General features: G+C 34.6%; 1 protein-coding gene across 6 annotated transcripts in view; it reads right to left on the bottom strand.

Moving 5' to 3' along the window:
* Positions 1-2,094: 2,094 nt before the first annotated feature.
* Positions 2,095-23,755, bottom strand: part of Tent2 (terminal nucleotidyltransferase 2) — a 41,669-nt gene continuing 20,008 nt past the window's right edge. For all 6 annotated transcript variants that reach the window (XM_087896793.1, XM_048455929.3, XM_048455927.3 and 3 more), the window contains 7 exons: positions 22,499-22,575; positions 22,019-22,147; positions 15,101-15,144; positions 9,877-10,013; positions 5,484-5,575; positions 4,019-4,098; positions 2,095-2,362 (listed from right to left, as the gene is read on the bottom strand). In XM_087896793.1, the coding sequence (XP_087752919.1) occupies positions 2,288-2,362; positions 4,019-4,098; positions 5,484-5,575; positions 9,877-10,013; positions 15,101-15,144; positions 22,019-22,147; positions 22,499-22,575 (634 nt within the window). In that variant the 3' untranslated portion in view covers positions 2,095-2,287. The remainder of the gene's footprint in view (positions 2,363-4,018; positions 4,099-5,483; positions 5,576-9,876; positions 10,014-15,100; positions 15,145-22,018; positions 22,148-22,498; positions 22,576-23,755) is intronic.

Consider the following 23,755-nt stretch of genomic DNA (forward strand, 5'->3'; position numbering starts at 1 on the left):
AAACTTTTGGGCTAGAACTCCAAACCTTTATTTTTAATCATAGCAGATTCAAGTTACAGTTTAGTTTGTAAAGGAGACAGGTAGAGAGGTATTCTCCAGCTACAGCGGCTTGTATGCTGTACAGTGAGCCTGTGGACAAAGGGGTAGAGCGGCAGGCTTTTTTACCACTGATTTTGCTAAGATCCTATTTTAAATAACCCCAAACAGAACTGTTTAGAGTCCACACTTTAAACACAAACAATACTTTAATAATACTTACAAATATACAGAAATGGAGCTATCAACACACACAAAATAAAATGTACTATTCACACAAAATTAAATAATTTCTGTCTCCTGCTGAGGATATTAGTTCAATGGGTAGTGCACTTGCCTAACAAGGATGAGCTGAGTTCAATCCCCAGCATGGAAAATAATTTTTAAAAAAGTCTCATATGTTAACAGCCCACTTTCCTGATAAAGCTGGCCTGCTACCAGTACATGATCTTAGGTGCTGACCCATTAGGTCCAGGATATAAATGTATCATCTTTTTGGCCTACTTGTTAACAACAAATTGGCTCAAAAGTAGTAGGGTGGGGCCACAGAAAAATGAAAACAGGTGGCAACGCAAGAGTCCACACTGTGGTTAACTCTGAGGCTTTATTAACATCATGATGCTGTGAAGCAGAACACCCACCCATCCCTAAGCGACTCCTATTTACAAACATTACCCGGGTCCCCATTAAACCATCATACTCAATACATTCTGAGAAGGAGCTGCACGGCATGCAGTAAATCTCAGGAATATTTCCAAGGAAAAGAATTCATATATAAAACGCTTAACTGTACTACAGATAAGTAATCTAAAAAACTGACCCACTTGGAAAGTTTATTCCCAATAAAGCCAGAGAAATACAGTGACTGACGGGCTTAACCACAGAATTGGATTCAGACCAATTCAGATAATTACAGCCTCAATCTTACTACAAAACCAAGGACTTTCACAGAAAAATTACACCTCAAAAATTTCCAGATATAAACTTTTATTCCATTTGACAGCATATAAAAATTTAAACTTAAGAAAAAGAAAATACGCACCCTTTATAAGTCAAAGAAAGCAAATATTTTAGTTTTTTAATTGGTCTGCAAAAAATAGTTCAGTGGTACAAACTGTACCACCATAGGCCTACAAGAAGTCTGCGATCTTTGAAAAAGTTAAAACTACCTTCAAGATTATTTTTTATATTTAAATTTACAGGTACTGACCAATTTACAAATATTTACATGAACTAAAAACAATCTTAATAAACAGAACAGCTTGTATCTGAAGCTACTACTTTCATGTGGAAAAGAAATACTAAAAAAGATTTTTGTATAAACATTAAACTTTTATTTATAATTTTATTGTCTTATCTAAAACACTTTATAGTGGCTTACTGCCTAAAAATTCCAGTTTAGATTATAATCCACAGAAATCCGATTCTACAAAGAGGATATAATCTTAACTTTGATGTTCAGTTTTCTATCATGAGGAAAAAGATCAGGAAAACAGAGGTAAAGCAACAGTGTACACTGCACTATGCTATCAAAAAGCATAGGAAATGCTATCTTTCCAAAGTGTCTTAGCAAGTCACCAACTGCTGTTAGTGGTCCTGTAACAACAGTGCAAAATGTATGGTTTCCACACAAACTCTAAAGTAATCTCCAGAGTCGAGCAGAGCCAGGTGTGCAGTGCTAATGTAACACGAATACAGACACATCAGAGACAGGCTGTCCCAGAGTCAAGCGGAGACTTAAGGCAATTGTCCAGTATGTTTCAAGACTCCAGTGACTTCACTGAATGAAAGATTTCATTTGCTTCAAGTAACTGAATAACTGACTTGAATCTTCCCTTGACTAGAACTGAGTTAAACAACTGTCTACTGCCAGTTACACTGTAAATATGTATTACTTAGATCCTTTGCAAAATTCCACATGGTTCTTCATGTGCATGTGGTACAATTACTTAAAATTATATCAAAACCTTATTAGTTCAGGTAATTTCTCAAAATATATTTTATGCTGAAAAGTCATGCCATAATACTACTAATCATCAATGTAAACATTTTCAAAAATACATTTTTAAATCAAAGAGTTTATTAGGAAATGTCATAATAAAATATGCAATCTTTATATAAGTATGTCCTTTAAAAAATAAAACAAAAACAAGAACAAGATTAAAAATAAACCATGATGGAGGTAAACAAATGCATTGTGATGTAACTATTGTTCTTTATTTCTTGGAAGAGTTTAAGAATTAGAGGGCAGCTATCTCTTCAGGGTAGCAGCTCTCAAAGGCAGAACACTGTTCAGATCTCTCTTGTTTTTCAATCTGTGCCATGACTAGGAAAGGAAAAAAAATAAATTAAAAACCAATCTTAAAATACAAACTACTACAGAATTTTTGAATTTTAAATTCAAAAAATTTAAAAGAACATTAGTAGTGGTTCTTTCTATGTATACATTTACATTTTTTTCTTGTTTTTATTAATCACCAAAAAAGAAACAATTATTTAATATTCTATGCAATGATTTTTTTTAAATGGGGACACAGGTGGCAAAAAAGCTACAAGTGACAATAATAACATATTAAATATTAAATAACATATTAAAAATAACATATTAAAAATAACATATTAAATTATTTTATCTAAAATAGCAAAGTATTCAATTTGAATTTAAGAGGGTAAAATGACTTTGTTTTGTAGCTTTTTTTTTTTAAGTAAATACCAGTATTTTTAGGAAGGCAAGAGTAAATGTAAAATTTTGTGCAAGCGCCTGGGAACCAGTGAAAGCATTCATAAAAGACACTGCAATTCTTAGTCATGCTAAAAGTTCGGGTCACAAGTTTATGAAAACATTAAGTGTTCATTCAAGTTACTAATTGGTGTGGGAGAATTGTCTGTATTCTGTCAATCATATTTTAATAAAATGCTGATTGGTCAGGCAGGCAGTATAGGCGGAAAAGCCAGACAGGAGGTAGGGGTGGAGCAAAGAGACTGGGAGTATTCTGGAAGCAGAAGCTCCCTCAGCCACTCCTGCACAGACCACCGCAGAGGCAGCATGTAACATGCCCCGCTGGAAAAGGTACCAAGCCATATGGCTAACATAGATGACAATAATGGGTTAATATAAGCTATAAGAGTTAACAAGAAACCTGAGCTAATGGGCCAATCAGCTTTATAACTTATAGAGATCTCTGTGTGACTGATTTTCTCTGGGACTTGCCGACTGTGGGGTACTGGGCGGGAACAGATACCCCAACAAGCCGGCCCTCATGTTACAACTAATGGTATTGGTTTTATTGCTAAATCATTCTAAAAGAAGCTCACCCACTGCTAAGAACAAGTGAGCAACAGGAAAACTATGCTCCACTTTGCTTGTTGTGAGGAAGACCTAGTCTGAAGAGAGCCTGCAGCACACTGCTTGCATTTTAATTACACGAAGTCTGTCTGTCCGAATAATGAAAACAATTATCTCTAAAGTAGCTTCACTTTTCTCATCTGTCCTTCCTGTGAACCTTTCTCTCCTAAAGTTAGAAGAGTAAAGCCACTAATGTGACAGGAAAAGAGTGTATCACTTGAACTTACATATTTCTATCAATGCATTTTCACACTGCCAGTCATTGCCAACAGGTAACTCATCTAACAAAACTATTGATGAATAAATTAACATTGTGGACACAAACACAAAACATATCAAAGATAAAATGTCATAGTGGAAGTAGCAGAAAAAGGGGAAAAGGGTACAAGTCACACATCAAATCCTTCTCTTTAATAAATGCCCCGATATTTTAATTAAGGCATTCTCTGAGTTTTATTTCGTCATCTGTCAAGCTTAATAAGCCCCCTAGCTCTCTCTGGAGGAAAAATGCCTCTAAGTTCAAGTGGCACTACACTCCTCTTTTCTGTCAATAGTGGCTGTATTCTAACTTTGGTTTCGTTTTTAAAGCACACTAGTCTACTAACATCTTTAGGGTCAACATAATACACTGTTTACCTTTAAAAACTGATCCTTGATCATATCAAACTTCTGCTTTTCATGCACAGCTCTGGCGGTATTAGTTCCATCAAAGGGTTCTGCATCATGAAATGCACAGGTAAAAAAATTAGTACAATGGGCTTTTAATTTTTCCCAGCACTGGGGATCAAACTTAGGACCTCATACATGCTAGGCATATGTCCCAGGCCAAGAACACTTTTACATTAGGTTCAGTTATATGAAACTACCAGTAAATCATATTAAAACAGCAAGTTCATATGGCTTAATACACACGATCTAGTTATGAGCTGTCTGGTACGGCAGGTGGAATTCAAGTCAGAGGAATGACAAAAAATGATCAGTGGTGCAACTGAGTTGATAAGATCTCTACGGATTTACAGACAGTCAGGGACCTATATTTAGCAGAATCAAAAGTTACATAAAGAAGATAGCACTGTATTTAAGAGAGGGGCACAATGCCAGGTGTTACAGAAAGGCAAGTTTAAACTCAATTTTAATTTAAAAAAATGATCTTGTCCAGGACAGAAAAGGTCAGGAGCCTGTAAGTAGAGCAGTGGTTCTCAACCGTTCTAATTCTGCCACCCTTTAATACAGTTCCTCATGTTGTGGTGACCGCAACCATAAAATTATTTTTATTGCAATTTTATAACTATAATCTTGCTACTGTTATGAATCATAAATATCTGTGTTTTCCGATGGTCGCAACCCACAGATTGAAAACACTGAAGAGAACAGAGAGCAGTGTGCAGCACATTATGATATGAATGGATGTTTAGAAGGCGATCCAGTGAGAACTCTAGCAATGAAGAGAGAAAAATAATTCCAAGCAGAGAAGACAGGAGTCTATACCCTCAACCTGTGTACCCCTCACCCATAGTACACAGCAGAAGAGGCCACAGAGAGACAAGGCAGAATGGATGGGACATACAAATCAAGTGAAGTTTGGTTTTGTTTTTCTAAAACAAAAGTCTTACACGTGCCTTAATGCTAAAAGGAAGGAATGAGAGCCAAAAATCAAAGAGGTTGCTGAAAAAAAAAAAAAAAACAGTAGCTAAGAAAAAAAAAACCTGAAGAAAGCAAAGAAATATGATGGAGATGTTCACTTTGGTCATATAATCTAAGCAGACCCATAATTCTTAAAACTCTTAATTTTGTATTTTTTAGCAAGTGTGTGTGTGTGTGTGTGTGTGTGTGTGTGTGTGTGTGTGAATTATATAGATTCAATCAACTATAGTATGAAGAATGCATGAATTGCTCAAATCAAACCAACTACAATGCTCAAATTCACATTTGGTATTTCTCATAACTAAGGAATTCTAAATGCTTTTCCAAATTAAAAATGTAAAGGTAACCATATAAATCACCTCAGAACATAAATAGGTATTTTAGCAGAAATAAAAGTTGGAATTAGTCAGTACCATGATGATAATTAGTTGGCAAATAGTAGTCAGGGGAAACCTACCTTCAACACAGATATATTTATTTCTCCATTCAATGTCATCAGGCCTTGGGATGGCTTTGGCTTCACGAACTGAAATCATCTGAGTGTTCCAGCTAAAGGGAGAAAACCGAAAAGAACTGCTTTCCTAATTTGTCCTTAATTCCATCAGCTGGAAAGCTGACCCTGACTGCCTGACAGAACACTAAACCTTGTCCCCACCCCTCCGCACCAGTTCTCCATGTCTAGTATTTATGCTTATTACGTGTGATTCTGTATACATCTCCCAAGTAGAGTTAAGTTCTAGGACACTGAGATATTTCTTTAGCTGTTCAGTTAGTTCCTTAGTATATACTAGATACTGAATACACATTTACTAACAAAGGAAATAGTACAAAATATTTCTTTAAAGTTCAAATAAGGAAAACACATAAACACTGTCTACTGCTCATACTTCAATAAGAATTTTTCATTGGTTGTGAGGTAATCTTGTGGCATTTTCTTTTTCTGATAACACTGCATTTCTTCACTACATCTTATAGAAACTGGGATAAATCTTTGAAAGCAGCTAGCAAAAGCAAGGAAGAAAACAAAAGTAATGTTTTCTCTCTTATTATATAAGCAGCAGCAGTAGTTAACAGTACTAAGACAAGGTTTCATGTAGCCCAGGTTACCTAACTTGCTATGTACCTGAGAGGACCCTAAACTTCTGATCCTCTGACCTCCATCTCCCAGTGCTGATTTATGCAGCTGGGCACAGAACCTAGAGCTTGTGCACCCTAGGAAGCAGTTTACCACTGAGCTATATACACCCCACATCTGATAATAGAATATTTTGGGTGGAACAATTTTGTTTACATATTTGAATATAAGCCTTCTGTCTGTAGTATCTACTTTTACATGTTTCTTTAAAGATTATAAACATTTATTTTTATTTCTGAGTTACTATAAATAACAACACTTTTCTTTTTTCCAAGGAACCTCCAGTATATGACCACTCAGCAGGTATGCAAGAGAAAAATAAATTTGAGGATGGGGTGAAATCTTTTTGTCAACAATATTTGGCTTTCTCTATCATAGCAGCAAGCTAAGAAAGATCTATGTATCCAAAAAAAATCGCTAAAGACATAATCATGGGTTCTAAACGGAAGGTTTCTGGAAATAGGATTCATTTTTGATTTTAAATATGTAAGAAATAATTTGCTGTTTGTGAAGTTTGATCATTGTAAAGTTTTCTCCAAGCATAGTTTTCTATTCTTGCTTTGATCAAAGGCTGGGCAGAGAGCATACAATGGTGGCATGCACCTGTAACCCCAGCATTCAAAAGGCAGAGGCAAGCACATTGCAAGTTCAAAGTCAATCTGGGATAGAGAGAGACCCTGTCTCCAAAGATCAAGGACCAAGGGTGTATGTCAGCAGTAGAGTGTTTGCCTGGCATGAACAAGGCCGTGGGTTTGAACCCGGGCCAGGGAGGGAGATTGGGAAAGACAACTAAGCATGGAAATACATAATCAGCAGAGTTTTCATTCTTTAAACTATGTATCATGTAAGTGGATTGTCAGTGGAGACATTCTAACACTGGTTGTTGTTTACAGTAAGATGTAACAAACACTTCAAGAACTGTAGTTGAGTTCCAAAAAGAAAAGGAAGATTTTGCTCTATTACTACAAATGCTTCTAAGAGTTTCTTTAATAACAATGGAATGAAAAAAAATGATACGACTACATACTGAACCAACTTTAATCTCTACCATTCAAGATATTCTTTTGTTTCGTTTTTGTGACAATGTCTTACAAAGCCCAGCATAGCTATGTAGTCAGGAACATCCTTGAAATTTTGATCCTCCTGCCTCCATCTTGTGCGTACTGGGAACGTATGCATATCCCACCATACCTGATGCTAAAAGCTGTAGCCCAAGTTGTCCTCAAATTTGTGAACCTCTTGCCTCATCCTTTTCAGCATAATAGCTTGCGGAACTACAAGCAGAAGTGACTTTTACTAATTCATCTTTATTAGTTCCTTTGTTTTGTTTTAGGAGAGTGCAGCTATATTGCATAGCCTGATCCTTAACTTCTAGACTTAATTCTTGTGTCAGAGAACAAGACTTGTGGGAGGGGAGAAATCAGCAATTTTTAAATGGTCATATAAAACTACTGCAAAATGTACAATATATACTCAAACATCCCTCAGCAGACAGTTAATTCTTCGGCTTCCAAGTAAAGAGAATGCCTTTAATTGAATAAAATTCAGAAGAAATCCTTACAAACATTTTAGTAGTTGCCAGAAATCTTTTAAATGGTACCTAATTCATTACTTTGATCATATTCTTGGCTGAGCTTCCTACAGTCAACTATTTGAAATTATCTTGTATAAAATAATGTACTTGGCATACATATTATATGAGGAAGTCCTAAAATCTTGTTTCAAACATTAGCCTCCTAGCTAGTGTTATTTGACCCAGCTACTTTTTATTAATGTTAAATCTAACACAAAACACTTTCCATGTCCACTCTGTGTCAATCCAACAAAGCACCTACATACAGAAGAAATTCATTTTTCTGTGATCTTTCCCTTAACATTTCACCAAATGTCTAACTTACATAATAATAAATACTGTCAATAGAGAGTGTGGGGATGGGGGCCAGTGAGACAGCTCATCATGTAAACACCCTTGCCACCAAAACTGAGGACGTAAGTTTTAACCCTGAGACCCACATGGTGGAAAAGAGAAAAGTAACTCATGCTTCATAATTTTACATCTTTTGTTAATGAAGCCTCCTTTCTCACCATCCACTGCCTGACAATTTTTAACCTGGATTATTATTATTTTTGTTTGCTTTGTTTTTTTAAAACAGGGTGTCTCTGTGCAGTCCTAGAACTTGCCCTACAGATCAGCCTGTCCTCGGACACAGAAAGCTGCTGCCTCTCACCACACCAGTTAATCTGGATTATTTTAACTTTGTTCTTACTCAGTTTTCCTCTAGCACTTTTCTGACTCCTTTCTTTAACTTCCTTCAGTAACTTTTAAGTTCTTTTAAGGATCTCTGATCCACCCAATCTCACTCTCTGCATCAAAACTGTAACAAACGTTTTATCGTCTAGCACAGGGTGAGGTGCTGCGGCCATCACTACAAACAAAAGATGTACAGAAGCTCTACTTCTAACAGTCTGAATTATATTTCTTCTTTCACGTCCTATGTTTCAAATACAAGTCAGATTTCTTTAGAGTTGCTTACATGATATCAAATAAGGCAATTACAATGCTGCTGTAATCATTACAATTAAATGTGAATTTTGGAATCAAATGATCTGAAATCATTATCCTTACTAGTTATAAATTCTTTGGGTATTTGCTTCATCTCTTACTGAATCCTTCTGTGACTCACTGGTAAAATATAAGGTACAATACAACTTCATACAATGATTATAGGAACCGAATGAGGTAACAGATCTCCTCTGCTTAGAAACCCTTTTCCATCGACTAACAGCCATTTATTAGTGCTATCACTCTCCTCTCCAAACCCTTCAAAAAAATAATAATAATAATACTAAAGTCACTGCGGCTCTTTGTATAACTCCGAAGGGCTCCCCACTCCTCAGACTTTCCGTATTGATCAGAGTACTTCAAATCACCAGCCTTACTCTAGTTGGATTTAGAACTCCCCAAAGAAGTTCTGCTGTCTGGTTGTACACTGTTTGTTTCATGTTTAATATTGCCTTAAAATCAAATAAAATAAAAGATGTATTTTTGATTTGCATTTTACCCTAATACAACTATTATTCCGATATTGATCATCTTTGATATTGATCATTTTTCTGAAAATCTCAAGTTTGCCTTAGCTATATTTTTTCCTATAAAGTTTAAATTCCTAGAAAACAGATGTTCCAACAATATACAACCTACATAGAACTAAAACACAAGACCAACCTAGGCCCTACTAGAGAGTCCTCAACATGAAATAGAAGCACAAATAAAATTAAAAAAACAAAACAAAACAAACTCAAGCATTATCAGGGCTTGAGAAATGGCTCAGAGGTTAAGAGCATGTAGTGTTCTTAAAGAGGACCCAAGTTCAGTACTCAGCACCCAAACAAAGCAGATCACAACTGTTACTCCAGCTCCAGGGGATCCCCCTCCCTTTTTGAACTCCATGAGCACTGCACCCACACATGCACAAAACCTACACCAGACATACATACATATTTAAAACACCTAAATCTTACAACTAGGCTTATTAAACTATGAATGTTTTTCATCAAAAAATAAGAACTGAAATCTTAGTTGCTATTAATTAATTGTGAGGTGCTCTGTCTCATGAACCAACTTACAGCACTGAAATCAACAACTGCAGCTTCCCTAAATCTAGAGCAGTCATTTATGTATAATAAAACAAAAACAATTTCAAGTTTTACTTACTCAAATTCTGTAGCATAATATTTAAGAAAGCCCAGTAAGAGGTCCCCAAGACTTGATTCATTCTTTGAGAGGTAAGGAGGAACATTACATGGAGTATGATGTACAAGGTGCAGCTGTACAGAAGTACTAAAAGATTCCTGTTGAAAGAAAAAGGGAAAAAGACACAAAGCCATTTAAAACATATACTAAGAACTTTTATCAATCCTTATCTAGAGTTTTTGAAGTTAAGATTTTTTTTGTGCTGGCGAGTTAGAAATTTGAAAACTTCCTTTTTCATTAAAGGTCTCACCAGCATAGTACCTGGAATAAGCCATAAAATATATGAAAAACTAAGATAGCCTAGTTCTTGGCTTGAGTGTATCATTATGGTAGCAAAATAATTCAAACATGAGTCAAACTTTATTACAGATTTCATGATTCTACCCAAAGATGTATACTCATAAAATATACCTCCCTAATTATTTCTTCAGTAAAGTTGTACTTTATGTATGAAGAAGATATCAAACACAAGGCAACAGCTTCAAATTAACACTCCTCTCAAAGGTCACAAAAGTGTCAACCTATGAATAGCATAGTTTTTGAGACTTTCAACACTGATTTTCCTGTTGTATTTTAAGGGGAAATAGAAAGATAGCTGCTCCATATGAGCTGAACTTGAAAAGACGATGGGAGGGAAAGAAGATTGAATACACACAAACAACACACATCAGCAAACCTGATCATATTTATGAAGGAGTTATTAGTTTGTGTGAAGTAGGTCTCAATAAGGCATCCGATATAAAGAATGGACTAAAGCTGATAGTACCCATTTACACATCTGACCTTTCCTCTATTAGCTGCAAGTTCTGGATCTGAACCGGGTGATTTTCAAGTAATATATATTCAGAAAGATTCACTACCACCCCTCCCCTTCAAATGTAGGCTCTCTAACCCTGGCTAGCCTCAGACTCAGTATGTAGCTGAGGATGACCTTGAATTTCTGATCTTCCTGCCCCTAAGTCCCAAGTGAAGAGATGACAGGCCTGCACTACACACCCGCTTTCTTTATTTGGTATTAGAGTCCAAACCAGGGCCTTGTGCATACTAGGAAGGCACTTGCATCACTAAACTCAAACTACTTTTAATTGTCTAGCTGAAGATGAAAAATGTGGAGACAGAAAAACAGTTCCATTTCATAATAAAGACTCAAGAAGAAGAAAGAACAAATGCATCATCTCTACCTCACTTTGTCTTTTACTTTATAGGTAAAAAGATAGAGTTAGGGCAATATTATTTAGAACTGTAAAACATTTTCTGACAAAATATAATAAAGGTTAAATGTAAGAAAGGTGGTAGGTACAATTATTTTTTGTCAACTAAAAAGAAAAGCAAGTCCCTGTTGAACAGCCACTGCTCTGAAAGCTTTTTACTAATTGATTCATACCACTTAGCACTGTAATACAACACTCAATTCTAAAAAGAACACACACTTCTTTAAACTGTTTCACTTTCCATTATCTATCTATCTATCTATCTATCTATCTATCTATCTATCTATCTATTTATTTTTAGTAAGCTAAAGAAAAAGATCAGCAACTGTAAGATTAAACTAAAGAGTCATGAGACCTACTCTACTAAAATACTGAATGACCTGGAACAACCAATGGTCAGTCTTACTTATACTGTTCCTTTTGGTACAACTTTATATGAGTCATGCAATGACGACAGAAAATATTGAAGGAGAAAGTGAAACTTTAAAAAAAAAAAAAGACACACCACACCTTAAAGAAGCTAAAAGTAAATAGAAATTAATTTTTTTTCTGCAGAAATCCTCAACCTAGGGTAATAATTCACACTATAAAAAGATTCTGGCTTACAGGAAATACACATAATATTAATCGTTAAGCAGGTGAAGAACTTAGGCTAATATGTTAGAAAGCACGAAGAGTACCACAAAGGGAAAAGAGGCCTGAAAATTACAGACTACAATCGATGGAAAGCAATTCAATCAATTATAGTTCCTGTGAGTACATTTTCCATATTAACATCTACTGCTGCTTAATCTTTTCTTAATTTAAGGAAGGCTTCCTTATACTTTTAGAATATTCTTATTTTGAGCTTCAAAAGCAAAATTTGTAATGATCTTTTCTATATCCTGAGAGTATTTTCCAAATAATAAATAAATGTTAACTTTTCTGGATAAATATAAACTCCCATTTCTCCTTCATAAATGCCAACTTAAAATAAATTTAAAGGAAACCATGAGAAATATCTGACAACCTTTTGTAACTGCCTACCAATAACACAAAAAACACTTGAACCCACACTCGCCATCTGAACTTTGTCACAGACTTTATCATTTAGGCTGCTCTTCCTTAACTTAAAGTATTAGCCCTCTTTTGAAGGTAATGATATGTTTATAGTTTCCTGTCATATTCAGTATCACAAGTGAACTGAAATACATCAATTTTAAAAATTATTTTACCTCAGGGACTGAGGAAATAAGTTTGAGGACATGAATTCAATCCTTAGAACTCAAGTCAAAGGCTGCCCCAGAGAAAAGTCAAAGCCAACCAGGGCTACAAAAGAGGTACTGTTCAAGACCAAAAAAAAGGGGTCCATATTTTATTATAATTCTTGAGAAATAGGGAAAATTTTTCTCATTTCAATGTAACTTTTAAGTCATTTGTAAGTTAAGAATATGCCATGTTTTTTTCAAAGTTCATATAGGAATAGGAGCCATATACTAATAAAAGAAAATGCAATATAGAACTACAGTTATATTACTGAATGCTACAGTAATTTTCCAGTCGGAAACACAATATTGGGGGGAAATGCCAGCTTCTAAACCATTCATTTGTAACTACAAAGCTTGATCAAACTATGAAAACTGTTTCTATCACTGACTTAGGCATCATTCATACATATCTGTATGTCTGGGATTAAATAAATTTTATACATTAAGCAAGTGATGGTTATTATTAGGAAGAAACAAGGTGATTTGCTTGTTCTATAAGATAGACCACTAAAAAAAGTATTCTACTGAATAGTAGGTAAATTTCATATTTAAAAAAAAAACTAAGAGGGGGCAGTAAGTTCTTAGGAATATAAACATAAATCTTATAGCAAATATAACTGTAATTTAAACAGTTAAGATGTCAGCCTAACCACACATGCATATAAATTAGATCATTTCTAATAAAGGGGATTTTACAGTTTAGTCTTTTGTTTCAGTCTGGCTCAACCTGCTTTCTCTTGTCTCTGTCTCCTACATACTAGATTATCTATGTGTTCCTTCGGTACCAAATACACTTAGTATCATTCAAGGCTGTGGGCTAAGTTAATAGAAAGTTTATTTACTCACCACAGTCATAGAAACAGAACTATTAGCAAAAGAAGAACGGGGAGTATAGACCCACAAAAAGCGAATGTGAACAGAAATCAGAACTCTACTATGAGAGGAAAGTCAAACAATTAAAAAATGAAACATGGAAGCAAAAAACAGGATGCTTACTGCCCCTTCCACCCCAAGCACAGTACACCGAGCTGATGTCTATTATTAATACAAAGGACTTTACATGGCATAGGACTGCAAGTGAGATTGCCAGAGATGTGCTTTCAACATACAGTAAAAGATAGTTTTTGGTTTTTGAGACAGGATCTTGCAATACAGCTGAGGTTAATCTCAAAACACATAATCCTTCTGGTCCAGTCTCCCAAATACTGAGCCACAGGTATATGCCACCATAACCAACTAAGATTAGATTTAAGTACTGGATTTTTTGTATGCTGAAAGATGTCACTCTTTTTACATCAAAAACTGGGCCTTAAAAAAAGTAAAGCTGAAACAATAAAACACACAAACATTAATTCAGACCATGCAGTATAAGCTAAAGCATAAACTATCGAGAAGCCACTTCCCATGCAGGGTCATGTGTTAGGCTCTTCACCTGACTTACTATTAGTGCATTTCATTTTGAAGGATGCTTGTGCTGTGGCTAACTGTTCAAGTCTGGTGCTGACTGCTGTTCTTAGCCATGACAAAACATTAAATTCATATAACTGGAGCTTCCTGCTGCTCCCCAGAAATGGTGGGAATGCTCAGATTGTATACTCCCTAAGCATATTCAAATAAAAAGAAACTATTGCTACTATTTAAAAAAAGAATGACAAAAAGTTAATTAAGCTACTTTTTGTTCTATACTTGCTATTTTCATTCTTTGTATCTAAGAACATAAAGACTGATTCTAACTACATTAAAAGCCCATGAGAGTAAATCTTCACAACAGTAAAAAATTGTTTTAAAAAAGAAAACAGCCAGAGGCCAGAGGCTCTTATCATAGGTTGTTCTAGCAGATGACCCACAGGATACTGGGAGATCCACTATGCTATCTGGGAACCTGTATTAGGTAGCATCCCATGTGTGCATCATAACAACTAGTACTGAAATACAAGGATATCAGTTTACCTCAATTATCACAGATTTATTTAAAATGATGTTGCACGTCAAGCATACTTGTATTTTCTGTACAACAATGAATAACTTCTTTAAAGAAAATCAGGAACTTGATGACAACAGAGTGGAAGAATATGAGAACAATGAAAAAGCATCAAAATGCCTATGAATGATGACTATGCACATTACTTCATCCGGGTTTCTCTCAACTGAAATAGTACATACTAAACTCCTGCTAGCAGCACACTTTATTTTCTATCAATTTCATGAAAATTCTTAGTATTATAAAAACAAGATAATATACTACTGTTACCTTTTGGTTTACTGCTTAACAAAATGATGCAAAATGTGAAAAGATTATCCAATTGTTCAGCTTAATTTTCCCCTCTTTTCAAAATACAAATACACTAAGCTGAAACTTTTCTCAAGTATTAACTAAACACAAATGTTCTAAAATTATATAAAATAGCATGAAGAAAACTGGAGTATGGTCAAATGGGCCTTGACCAACTGAGTATATGTGGTCCATATTAATATAGCCATGCATAACATGCAAGAAAAATTCAAACATCAACATAACTGACCAGATTATATACCAATAACCAAAAAGTACCAGAACTTTCTGAAAAAGTGAACAAAGTATTTAAATATTCTAGAGGTCAATGCTTCAGTCTATATAGAAAATATTATTTAGCTTTATAACTTTCATATTTACATTAATACTGAATATAATAATTCTATATATAATCGACATACTATGTATTATAATAATTTATAAGAAACACTTACTGGGTAAATTTTTTGGAGGGATGGAAGGATGGGTTCAGGTAGGGCTATAAAAAGAAAAAGTTCAAAGCTTCTGTGATTCACGTGATTTATATTACAATGCAAAATTTTGTCAGTTATACCCCAGGTATGAGACCACAAGGGTTGATACTAAAATTCAAATTTTCATGTCTTTCATGAACACAGCTCCTAAATTTTTTAATTCATTTAACAATCTAAGGTTCTGTTAATGACCTATGTATCTTCCTATGTGAATCAATTTTTCCTACAACGTTTCAGAGTAGGACTCTACCAATAACGGTACACAAATCATTCAATTAAACATCAAACACAAACAAAATAGGCAAGGCAGAATTCTTCTACAGATTTTGAACTCCACATAATCCTACAGGTTAACTACCAAAACATCTAATCTTAAGACTGAGTTCAGGGTTCTTATACCATTAGTTCAATGATCCTGTATCATTAGAGAACACTGTCATTACTGTCCCTTTATTATTTAATTTCTATCAACAAGCAATATTAAAATTATGATAAGAAAATTTAGCTATTTAAAAATCAAAACTGAAGTCACCTCCAATTTCATAACACTGTTTAAAGAACCTCAATAAAGATTAGGTCAGGAGATTTGCACAGCCATCCTAGAAATATAAATAAAATATATCACAGGGGAACCATTATCCTGTTACCCTCATTTAAAATTAAATTTCTTTCATTTTTCCAGGCAAGGTCTTACATAAACCAAGTTTGTCTCAAACCCACTATTTAGCTGAGGATGACCTTGAATTTTGGGTCTTCAGGCCTCAATCTCCCAAGTGTTAGAATCACAGAAATGCACCCACATGCCCCTGTTCTGGATTGAGTACTGGGAATAAAACCTATGGCTTAATGCATGCTAGAAAAACACTCTATCAACAAAGCAATATCCTCAGGAAATTCACAATTCAATGATTAAGCAAACCTAATCTCAATAAATGCATAAACAATAATCTCACATCATTATAAATGTAATGCAAAAGACATAACCCTACAGTATGTGGAGTATGATAAAATACCAGTGCTTTAATTCCAAGATTTTTTTCATATTAGTGACCAAATACAGCAGTATACAATGAAATCTGTACTTAAGAATAGGGTCTACATATAATTGAAGCTCAGTAAGAAAGAATACCTAATACTTTACTACCTAGAAAAAGAATTTAAATGATCTCTGTACTATATTTACAAATAATTAAGTATTATAACTAACTTATATAACCTTCAACTCTTTGTTTCTAAAATGTAATATGATATAGTTAAATTTCCCTTTTGTATGCTGTATTACTAACTTGAAAATTGCAGGGAAATAAAATTTTGCAACAGGAACATGTGCAGAGTATGAATGGGACTATAAAGACAAATATTTAATTTACTACTTACCAAAATTACCCTGACATGTAATGATATATACAAGCACAGTCAATACACTTTTACCCAGAGGCATTCAGACATCATTCTACAAGACCCTCCATGTAAACTCAAGCCCAGACACTTTAATTCTATATCTCTCTATATTTTTACAACACTTTTAATGTTTTTAATAAATTTCAATAAATGTGACTCTCTTACCAGGAATTAGTTTACTTAAAATTTCTTCCATTAAATACTTCATAAATTAAAATTATTATAAAAAAGAAGACAAATTCACAAAGAATTTTTTTTACATTCTAGAACCATTATTTGGAAGGACAGGGGAGAAAAATATCAACCTCTCATCTTAGAGCCATTCAAAGAACAAAAGAACTTTTAAAACTAAGGAATTTAGAAGGTTTTGGAAGTAAAGATATTATGGTGGTTCTAGTGAGAATGGTCTTGAAAGACTTGTATATTTGAATACATTTCCCACTTGTTGGAACTGTGGGAAGGATTAGGAAGTATGCTCTTAGAGGAGGTATGTCATAGGAGTGGGTTTTGTGTGTCTGTGTGTTCCTGTTGCTATGCTTTTGTTCCACCATCATGGACTCTAACTCTCTGAAACCATAAGCCCAATTAATTGCTTTCTTTTATAAATTACCATGGTTATGGTCTTTTGTCATAGCAACAGAAAAGTAACTAAGATACTGGTTGATACCAGGGAGTGGGCTATTGATGTGTCAGACCTGACCATAAGTTTGTTTTTGGAGGAATGTGGATTTGGGACTTAGTTCCAGAGAAGTGGTTTAATGCTCTTAAGTAGATGTTAATGAACCATTCTAGCAGGATCTTGGAAGGCAGTAGTACTGAGAGCTATGCTGACTGTCAAGACTCAAGAAGTTTCAGAGTTGAGCAATATTACTAACTAGGCTAGAAACCATTCTTGTACTATTTTGTTAAAGAATATGACTGCTGTTTGTTGTCCTATGAATTCTCTTGAAGCTAAATAGAAAAATAGCAGACTAATTTCTTTGACAAAGATTTCAAAACAACCTAATACTGACAATGTGATATGGCTATCGATTGTTTCTCTTAAGCACTTCCTTAATGAAAAAAACATTTGGAGAAAAAAAAGAAATACAAAATATACAGTTGAAGTGGGAAAAGCGCACCAGGAAAGTTTATGTAGGAGCTAAGGCTATGATAAAAGAGATGAAAAGATCAAAGACAGGCTGGTATGGAATGGAATAGAGGGAAAGGGTGTCCTCAAGACAAGACCCCCAAGTAGCTAAGTTTACAACTTGCAAAAAAGAAATACCTAGAAAATTTTCTGCTCCCAAAAAGTAACAACCAAGGAAAACTGTGAATGTGATTCAAGGGAGCCTAGCTCCATCCCAAGCAGGTGGTCAAACTTGGCAGTGTTGTTCACATGGTTCTGGCTTTAGAAACAGGAAGGATTCATGAGTAAAGAGCAGTTAGGCTGAGACGATAAACCCAAGCGTGTCCCAGGGAAGTACCTGCATAGAAACCTGGAGAAGCCAATCAAAGTTATCAAAGTGAGGACAGGACTGCATTGGAGACCCCAAGATGTTGGAAATACCAGAATCAAGAGACATCACCAAGGAGAGCACACAAGGAATATAACCAGTCCATGAAAGATGTATGTGTCAGGCAGCACAGAAAGAATGGCAGAGGCAGCTAAGCCCTTTGACATCAGACACATAGTTACAGGGTTTCTTGCTTTGGTCCAGTATTTCCTATGTCCCCATTTCTCCCTTTTGGAATGGTAATGTATATAGTCTGTGTCACTATATGTAATTGGAAGTATATAATTTGCTTTTTGAAAATGAAGAACAATTTTAAAATAGCATTTCTTATGGTATATGGCCTTTTAAATCTATCAATATTTAGAACAACTGTTTCCTTCATGGCAAAAAAAATATGTATTAGAACATTTAGAAAGTTAAATAATAATCATTATCCAACAATTTATATTATAAGTAAGAATATGACGGTCAGGAAGATGAAATAATGTTATCAATTTCACAAAAACTAGTCCTTTGTGCCAAAGGTTGAACCGCTTCAGTCTCTTGCAGGTCATTTTCTCTCCCAATAAGGAGATAACAACAAAGAAAACAATTACCTATCTCATCAATATTTGGAGGGGGGCGGGCAGTAGTAGATTACTTAAAGTTGGCCAATGGAGTTACACATCATAGAACTATTTTTACATACAAATAGTTGCTAAGAGTGTCATTATACACGGACAACTTCAGTAAGAAACCAAATCTTAAAATAACCTTATTATTCTAGTAAAATATTAATTCTTGATAAATTTTCAATTTGTTTGACGAACCACCTTAAAGTGCCTCCACTTAAAATACATTTGCTAACAATGCACTTAACCAATTAGAATTTTAATGTGACCAGTAAGGACAGGGGACAAGGCATATATCAGATGAACATTTACATGTATCAGAGATACATATAGTAAATATATCAGAACATACAGTAAATATATCAGAGATGCAGGCATGTTAGAAAGTAAATGTGATTTATGAATTACTACCAAAATTAAAATGACTCAACTCTGGATGATACTATGATTTCTGTATTGTCTTTATAGTATTTATAAGAAACCCTTTGAATTCTTAATAAATATGAACTATCAGGCAAAAGATGAGAGCAGTTCCGAAAAACTTATCTAAGAGATGATACAACTGAACATCGGAAAAAATGATTAGTGACAGAGATGTACAGAATAGATTAAAACAACATACATCACATTTCAAATAATTTTGAAGGAGTGAATCAATCATTAAGTCAACATATAACCAAGACAATGACCAACAAACACAATTTGTGATTGGCATAAGACGCTTTAACAAGCGTTTCTGACAACTCATCTAGAAAATGTTTGGTATACTTAAACAATTTTAAGTCTTAATTCTTTTGAAGTCTATTTTCAAATGAAAGAAACTATCTTGTTTAATATAGAAAACACCTACCCAGTATATAGTAAATATTAGATAAAATTCTAATTTTCTATTAAAAATTGGAAAAAAAACATTACTTCTTGGTATTTGCATACATATAAATGTATACAAACATAGTCATTCTTTAAACAAAATTATTGGTATTATGTTGTATAAGACAATTCGTCAAGAGTATCTTATCCTTAAAAATCTTAAAAACATGATGGTAGTGACTATATAGTTTTCATTTTAACCATTCTTAATTTAACCATTCCACTCTTGAAAGCTCAGATTCCTTCTTCTATTAACTCAATAAACACTATAAAAATATTTTTATATGTAAATCCATTGATCATTGTCTTAGGATAAATCTCTGAGAAAAAAAGTAGAGTCAACATATATGAACTCTGTTACCTCTTTCAGAATCTAAATGCAGACAGTACCAAACAACACAATAAACCTTTTTCTAAACCACTACACTAGAATAGTTGGTTAAGACCACATGGTACTGATAGTGATCTATCAGTAACTTCCCTCACACAGGCAACTTACATATGATAGTAAAAGGTAACATTTTGTTAGTATCCCACCAGCTTTAACAGTTGTCAATAATGCTTATGGTCCTATTCGTTTGTTTTTTTTGTTTTGAGACAGGATCTGGCTATAAAGCTAAGACTCTTCTTTCCTAAGCCACCAAAGTGCCAGAATTACATAAATGTACAATTAAGTGTGTTACTCAGTAAGAGAACATCTCAGACTCCTAGTTGTGATAACTATAATTTCTCTTTAACTTCCCTTAGCATCTAGCTGAGTAAAATATGTAGATTATATTATTTATTGGACTGTGTATACAAAAGAAAGGTTCCATCCAGAGCGCACCAGTCTGTGCTATATTTCTGGGGAACCTTCACTACTACGTTATAAAAGGGTAAAAACTATAAGTGATCACTTACTATAATTACCAGTAAGCACAGAATATATAGCCTTATCAGAATGACCTCATAAACAATGCTAATTGCTTTTAATTAAATTGGTTTAAAATCTGGAGACCAATTTGGAACTTGAGAGCTGATCTGGAGGTACATCAGGGGACTAGAGCTTTTGTATATCCTTGAGTCAAGAATGGTCCTCCTGTTTCAGAGAAAGTCATCTTCTCAGATTGTGCAGTTCTAAAAGGGATACACACGAAGGAGCATGGGAAGAGAGGGTAGACAGCCACATTATCCAAATAAACTAGCAACAACAGGGTGACAATGTCTCAGCCTGGCTACCCTCACATCCTAGAGGATAATCGAACAGAATAGCCCAAAGTAGCATAAATTCTAATTGGAATTAATAATAAAAACCCAGAGTCAGATATAGGATTAGTTAATGCTGAAGATCAGAGAAGCAGAGTGGCCATCCACTAGAGAGTTCTTACCTCTGACAATGCTTAGACCAAAGGGGCGATCCTGTCCTCAGATTGCACCTCCAGACTTATTGCCTAGATGGCACTGCTCCTCAGACTGCACTGAGCGCCTGTCTCATACAACCTTATATTCCTCTCTACCCAGCCATAGCATTCCTGTCTCCACTTCTCTGGTGCTGGGAGTAAAGGTGTGGGATTCCAAGTAGGATAACCTTTGTATTTCTCTTTTGGACTGGATCAACTATATGTAGCTCAGGGTAGTCTTGAACTAACAGAGATCCATCTGCCTCTGTCTCTCAAGTGCTGGGATTAAAAGTATGCGCCACCACACCCTGGAATCTAGTGACTTAGCTCTGCACTCTGATCTTCAGGCAAGCTTTATTTGTTTAAGCACAAACAAAATAACACCACAGCCCAGCAAACATAAAACCTAATTGAGGAGAAGGAGCCAAAGTGGACAGATTATAAACTCTTTGGCCAGAATATCATTTAATTTCTGTTTGATAAACCCCAGCCCATAAGGACCTCCAACCACCAGGCCCCAAGCTCAGTCCTACACAGGTCATCAAATTCCACCAATCTCTGAGTTCTCCCCAAGATCAGGCCACAACATCCCACCATTCCCAGGCCACCCTGGAAAATGCTACCCCCAAGAAGTCCTATATAAAAACTACCCCTTACTCAGTTCTCTGCTCCCCGTGGGAGGTTTGTTGTGCAATGTGACTTTGTGGTATTTCTTAGCTCTCTACTGCCAGGATACCTTTCCTTTCAGCACTGATTAACACATTGGGGACACCTTTCCCCTCAGAGCTATAACACGTCTCAAATAAAAAATAGTCTTTCTGATCACTCATCTGTTGCAAGACAGTGGCTCAACAATACAGTGGTGAAAGTTCTTTAAATATAAAAGTGCAATAAGCACTATCAAAAGATAAAAAACATATTAAAACTTCTTTACAATGTTTTTCAGAGAATAAAATTTCTGAAATATCAGTTCAAGGCAACAAAACAGGATAAAAAAGTTGTATAGACCTTAGAAACAAAACTTTTTAAAACAATGCAAACTGGAAATGAGCAAAAAAGATACTGGAATGAGTTTTATTTGAATTTCAGTTTTAAAAAGTGAAAAACTCCCATAATACTTACTTTGTAAGTAGTGCAAAACCATCAATACAAGACTGTAGCTGCTTAAAGTACCGCGACTGGCGTCATTTATATCATGGTGACTTGCCCACTTCTTAATCACCAGCACTAACGGACGAACTCGATTTTCAACTGCAAGTAAAATTAACACTTAAAAATGATACCAGTTTCTTTGAAAATCTATATAATTTCCTAATTCTATGACAGTAAGAAACACTGCGTCCCTCCATAAAGGCAGAGCTCACTCTCAGTGTAATACAAGCTTCCCTTAGTTACTTCTAAATCACCATTCAGTTAAGAACATTTGATTCATCTATAACTATCGTAGCATATGATTTTACTATAGCAACATATTATCAAAAAAAAATAATAAACCATATAACTAAGCACAATGGGGTATTGCTACTTATTGTACATATAGTTTAAAAGTCATAAAAGGAAAAACAAAAGTTGAAGGTTATTTAGAAACAAACAAAAACTTACGGTAGGCATAAGTTCTGAGAAGGAATGTGTTTCTAATTCCAACAGTATTGTTTACATTTAAGTCAAATTCCACACAACTATTTAAAAGAACAAAGGAAAATACATTTTAGCACAAGTACAAAAATTCACTCTTTCTATTAACTAAATTAATTACAATCAATCCACTGATGCAACATGAATTGAAAAGCCATAGACTGTGGTTTTAAAATGAGTCACGAAAGAAAGAAAAATATATACATAGTACGTCATTTAAAGTTATTTGGTGTATATTAAAAATATAAACTAAGATTACTCTTAAAAGGTCCATATATACTGATGGTTTCTAATTACTCCAAATGAAGTTTTAAATGATGTAATGCTTCACAAGACCAAAATATTTTTTGTAAACCATCCCACTAAGGTATATCTTACAAAGCACAGGTTTACCTACTTTCAATGATACAAATAAAAAGCTAAATAAAATGCAAATTTAAAAAAAACTGCATCTATATATCATATTCCCTCTAAACTGGCTGAAAATTCTATGCAGGTGCTGATGATCTGGGAGTAATGCAACATTCAAAGCATCACCAATAGGATGCTTTTATGAAGGAAAGATATTCAACTTGCAACTCAGAAAACAGGGCAATTATTGTTAGAATCTACAAACAAGAATTACTTTACATAAATTAGTTCCACTTATATTCTATTGGTCTAATTTCTTTAAATACTACAGTTTTCTATGGAAAGACTACCAAAAGGGAAGGCAAGATGACTCAGGGAGTAAAGGTGCTTACTTCCAAGACTGACAACATAAGTTCAATCCCCGAGAACCAATGATGGAAGAAGAAAACTAAGAAGTAACTTCTGCATATACACCACAGTGTGCAATACATGCATGTGTGGTCACACATACACTAAATAAACGCCCTTCCAAAAAACATTATCAAAAATAAAATGCCAGGCTTATGATGATAAAAGGATGCCTCTAACCCAGCACTTGGGAAGCCAAAGCAAAATTGAGAATCTGAGGTCAGTCTGAGCCATGTCCAAGATCTTATCTCAAAATAAATTAAAAATCTCCAAAGTTCATCAATTAATTCCTTTCTTTATGTTATTACAAAATCTGAACTTTACCTTGTTTATTCTTTTTTGGAGAGCCCAAAAATATTACAAACATCCTCTCATTTCTATTCATAGACTATAGATAGTGGTGTTAGTGTTACCAAGATATAAGCAGTTAGCTTTGGAAAACTTATACTGACAATATTTACAATC

Source organism: Myodes glareolus, chromosome 15 (assembly GCF_982192425.1).
Source record: "Myodes glareolus chromosome 15, mMyoGla1.1, whole genome shotgun sequence".
Classification (NCBI taxonomy): Eukaryota; Metazoa; Chordata; class Mammalia; order Rodentia; family Cricetidae; genus Myodes; species Myodes glareolus.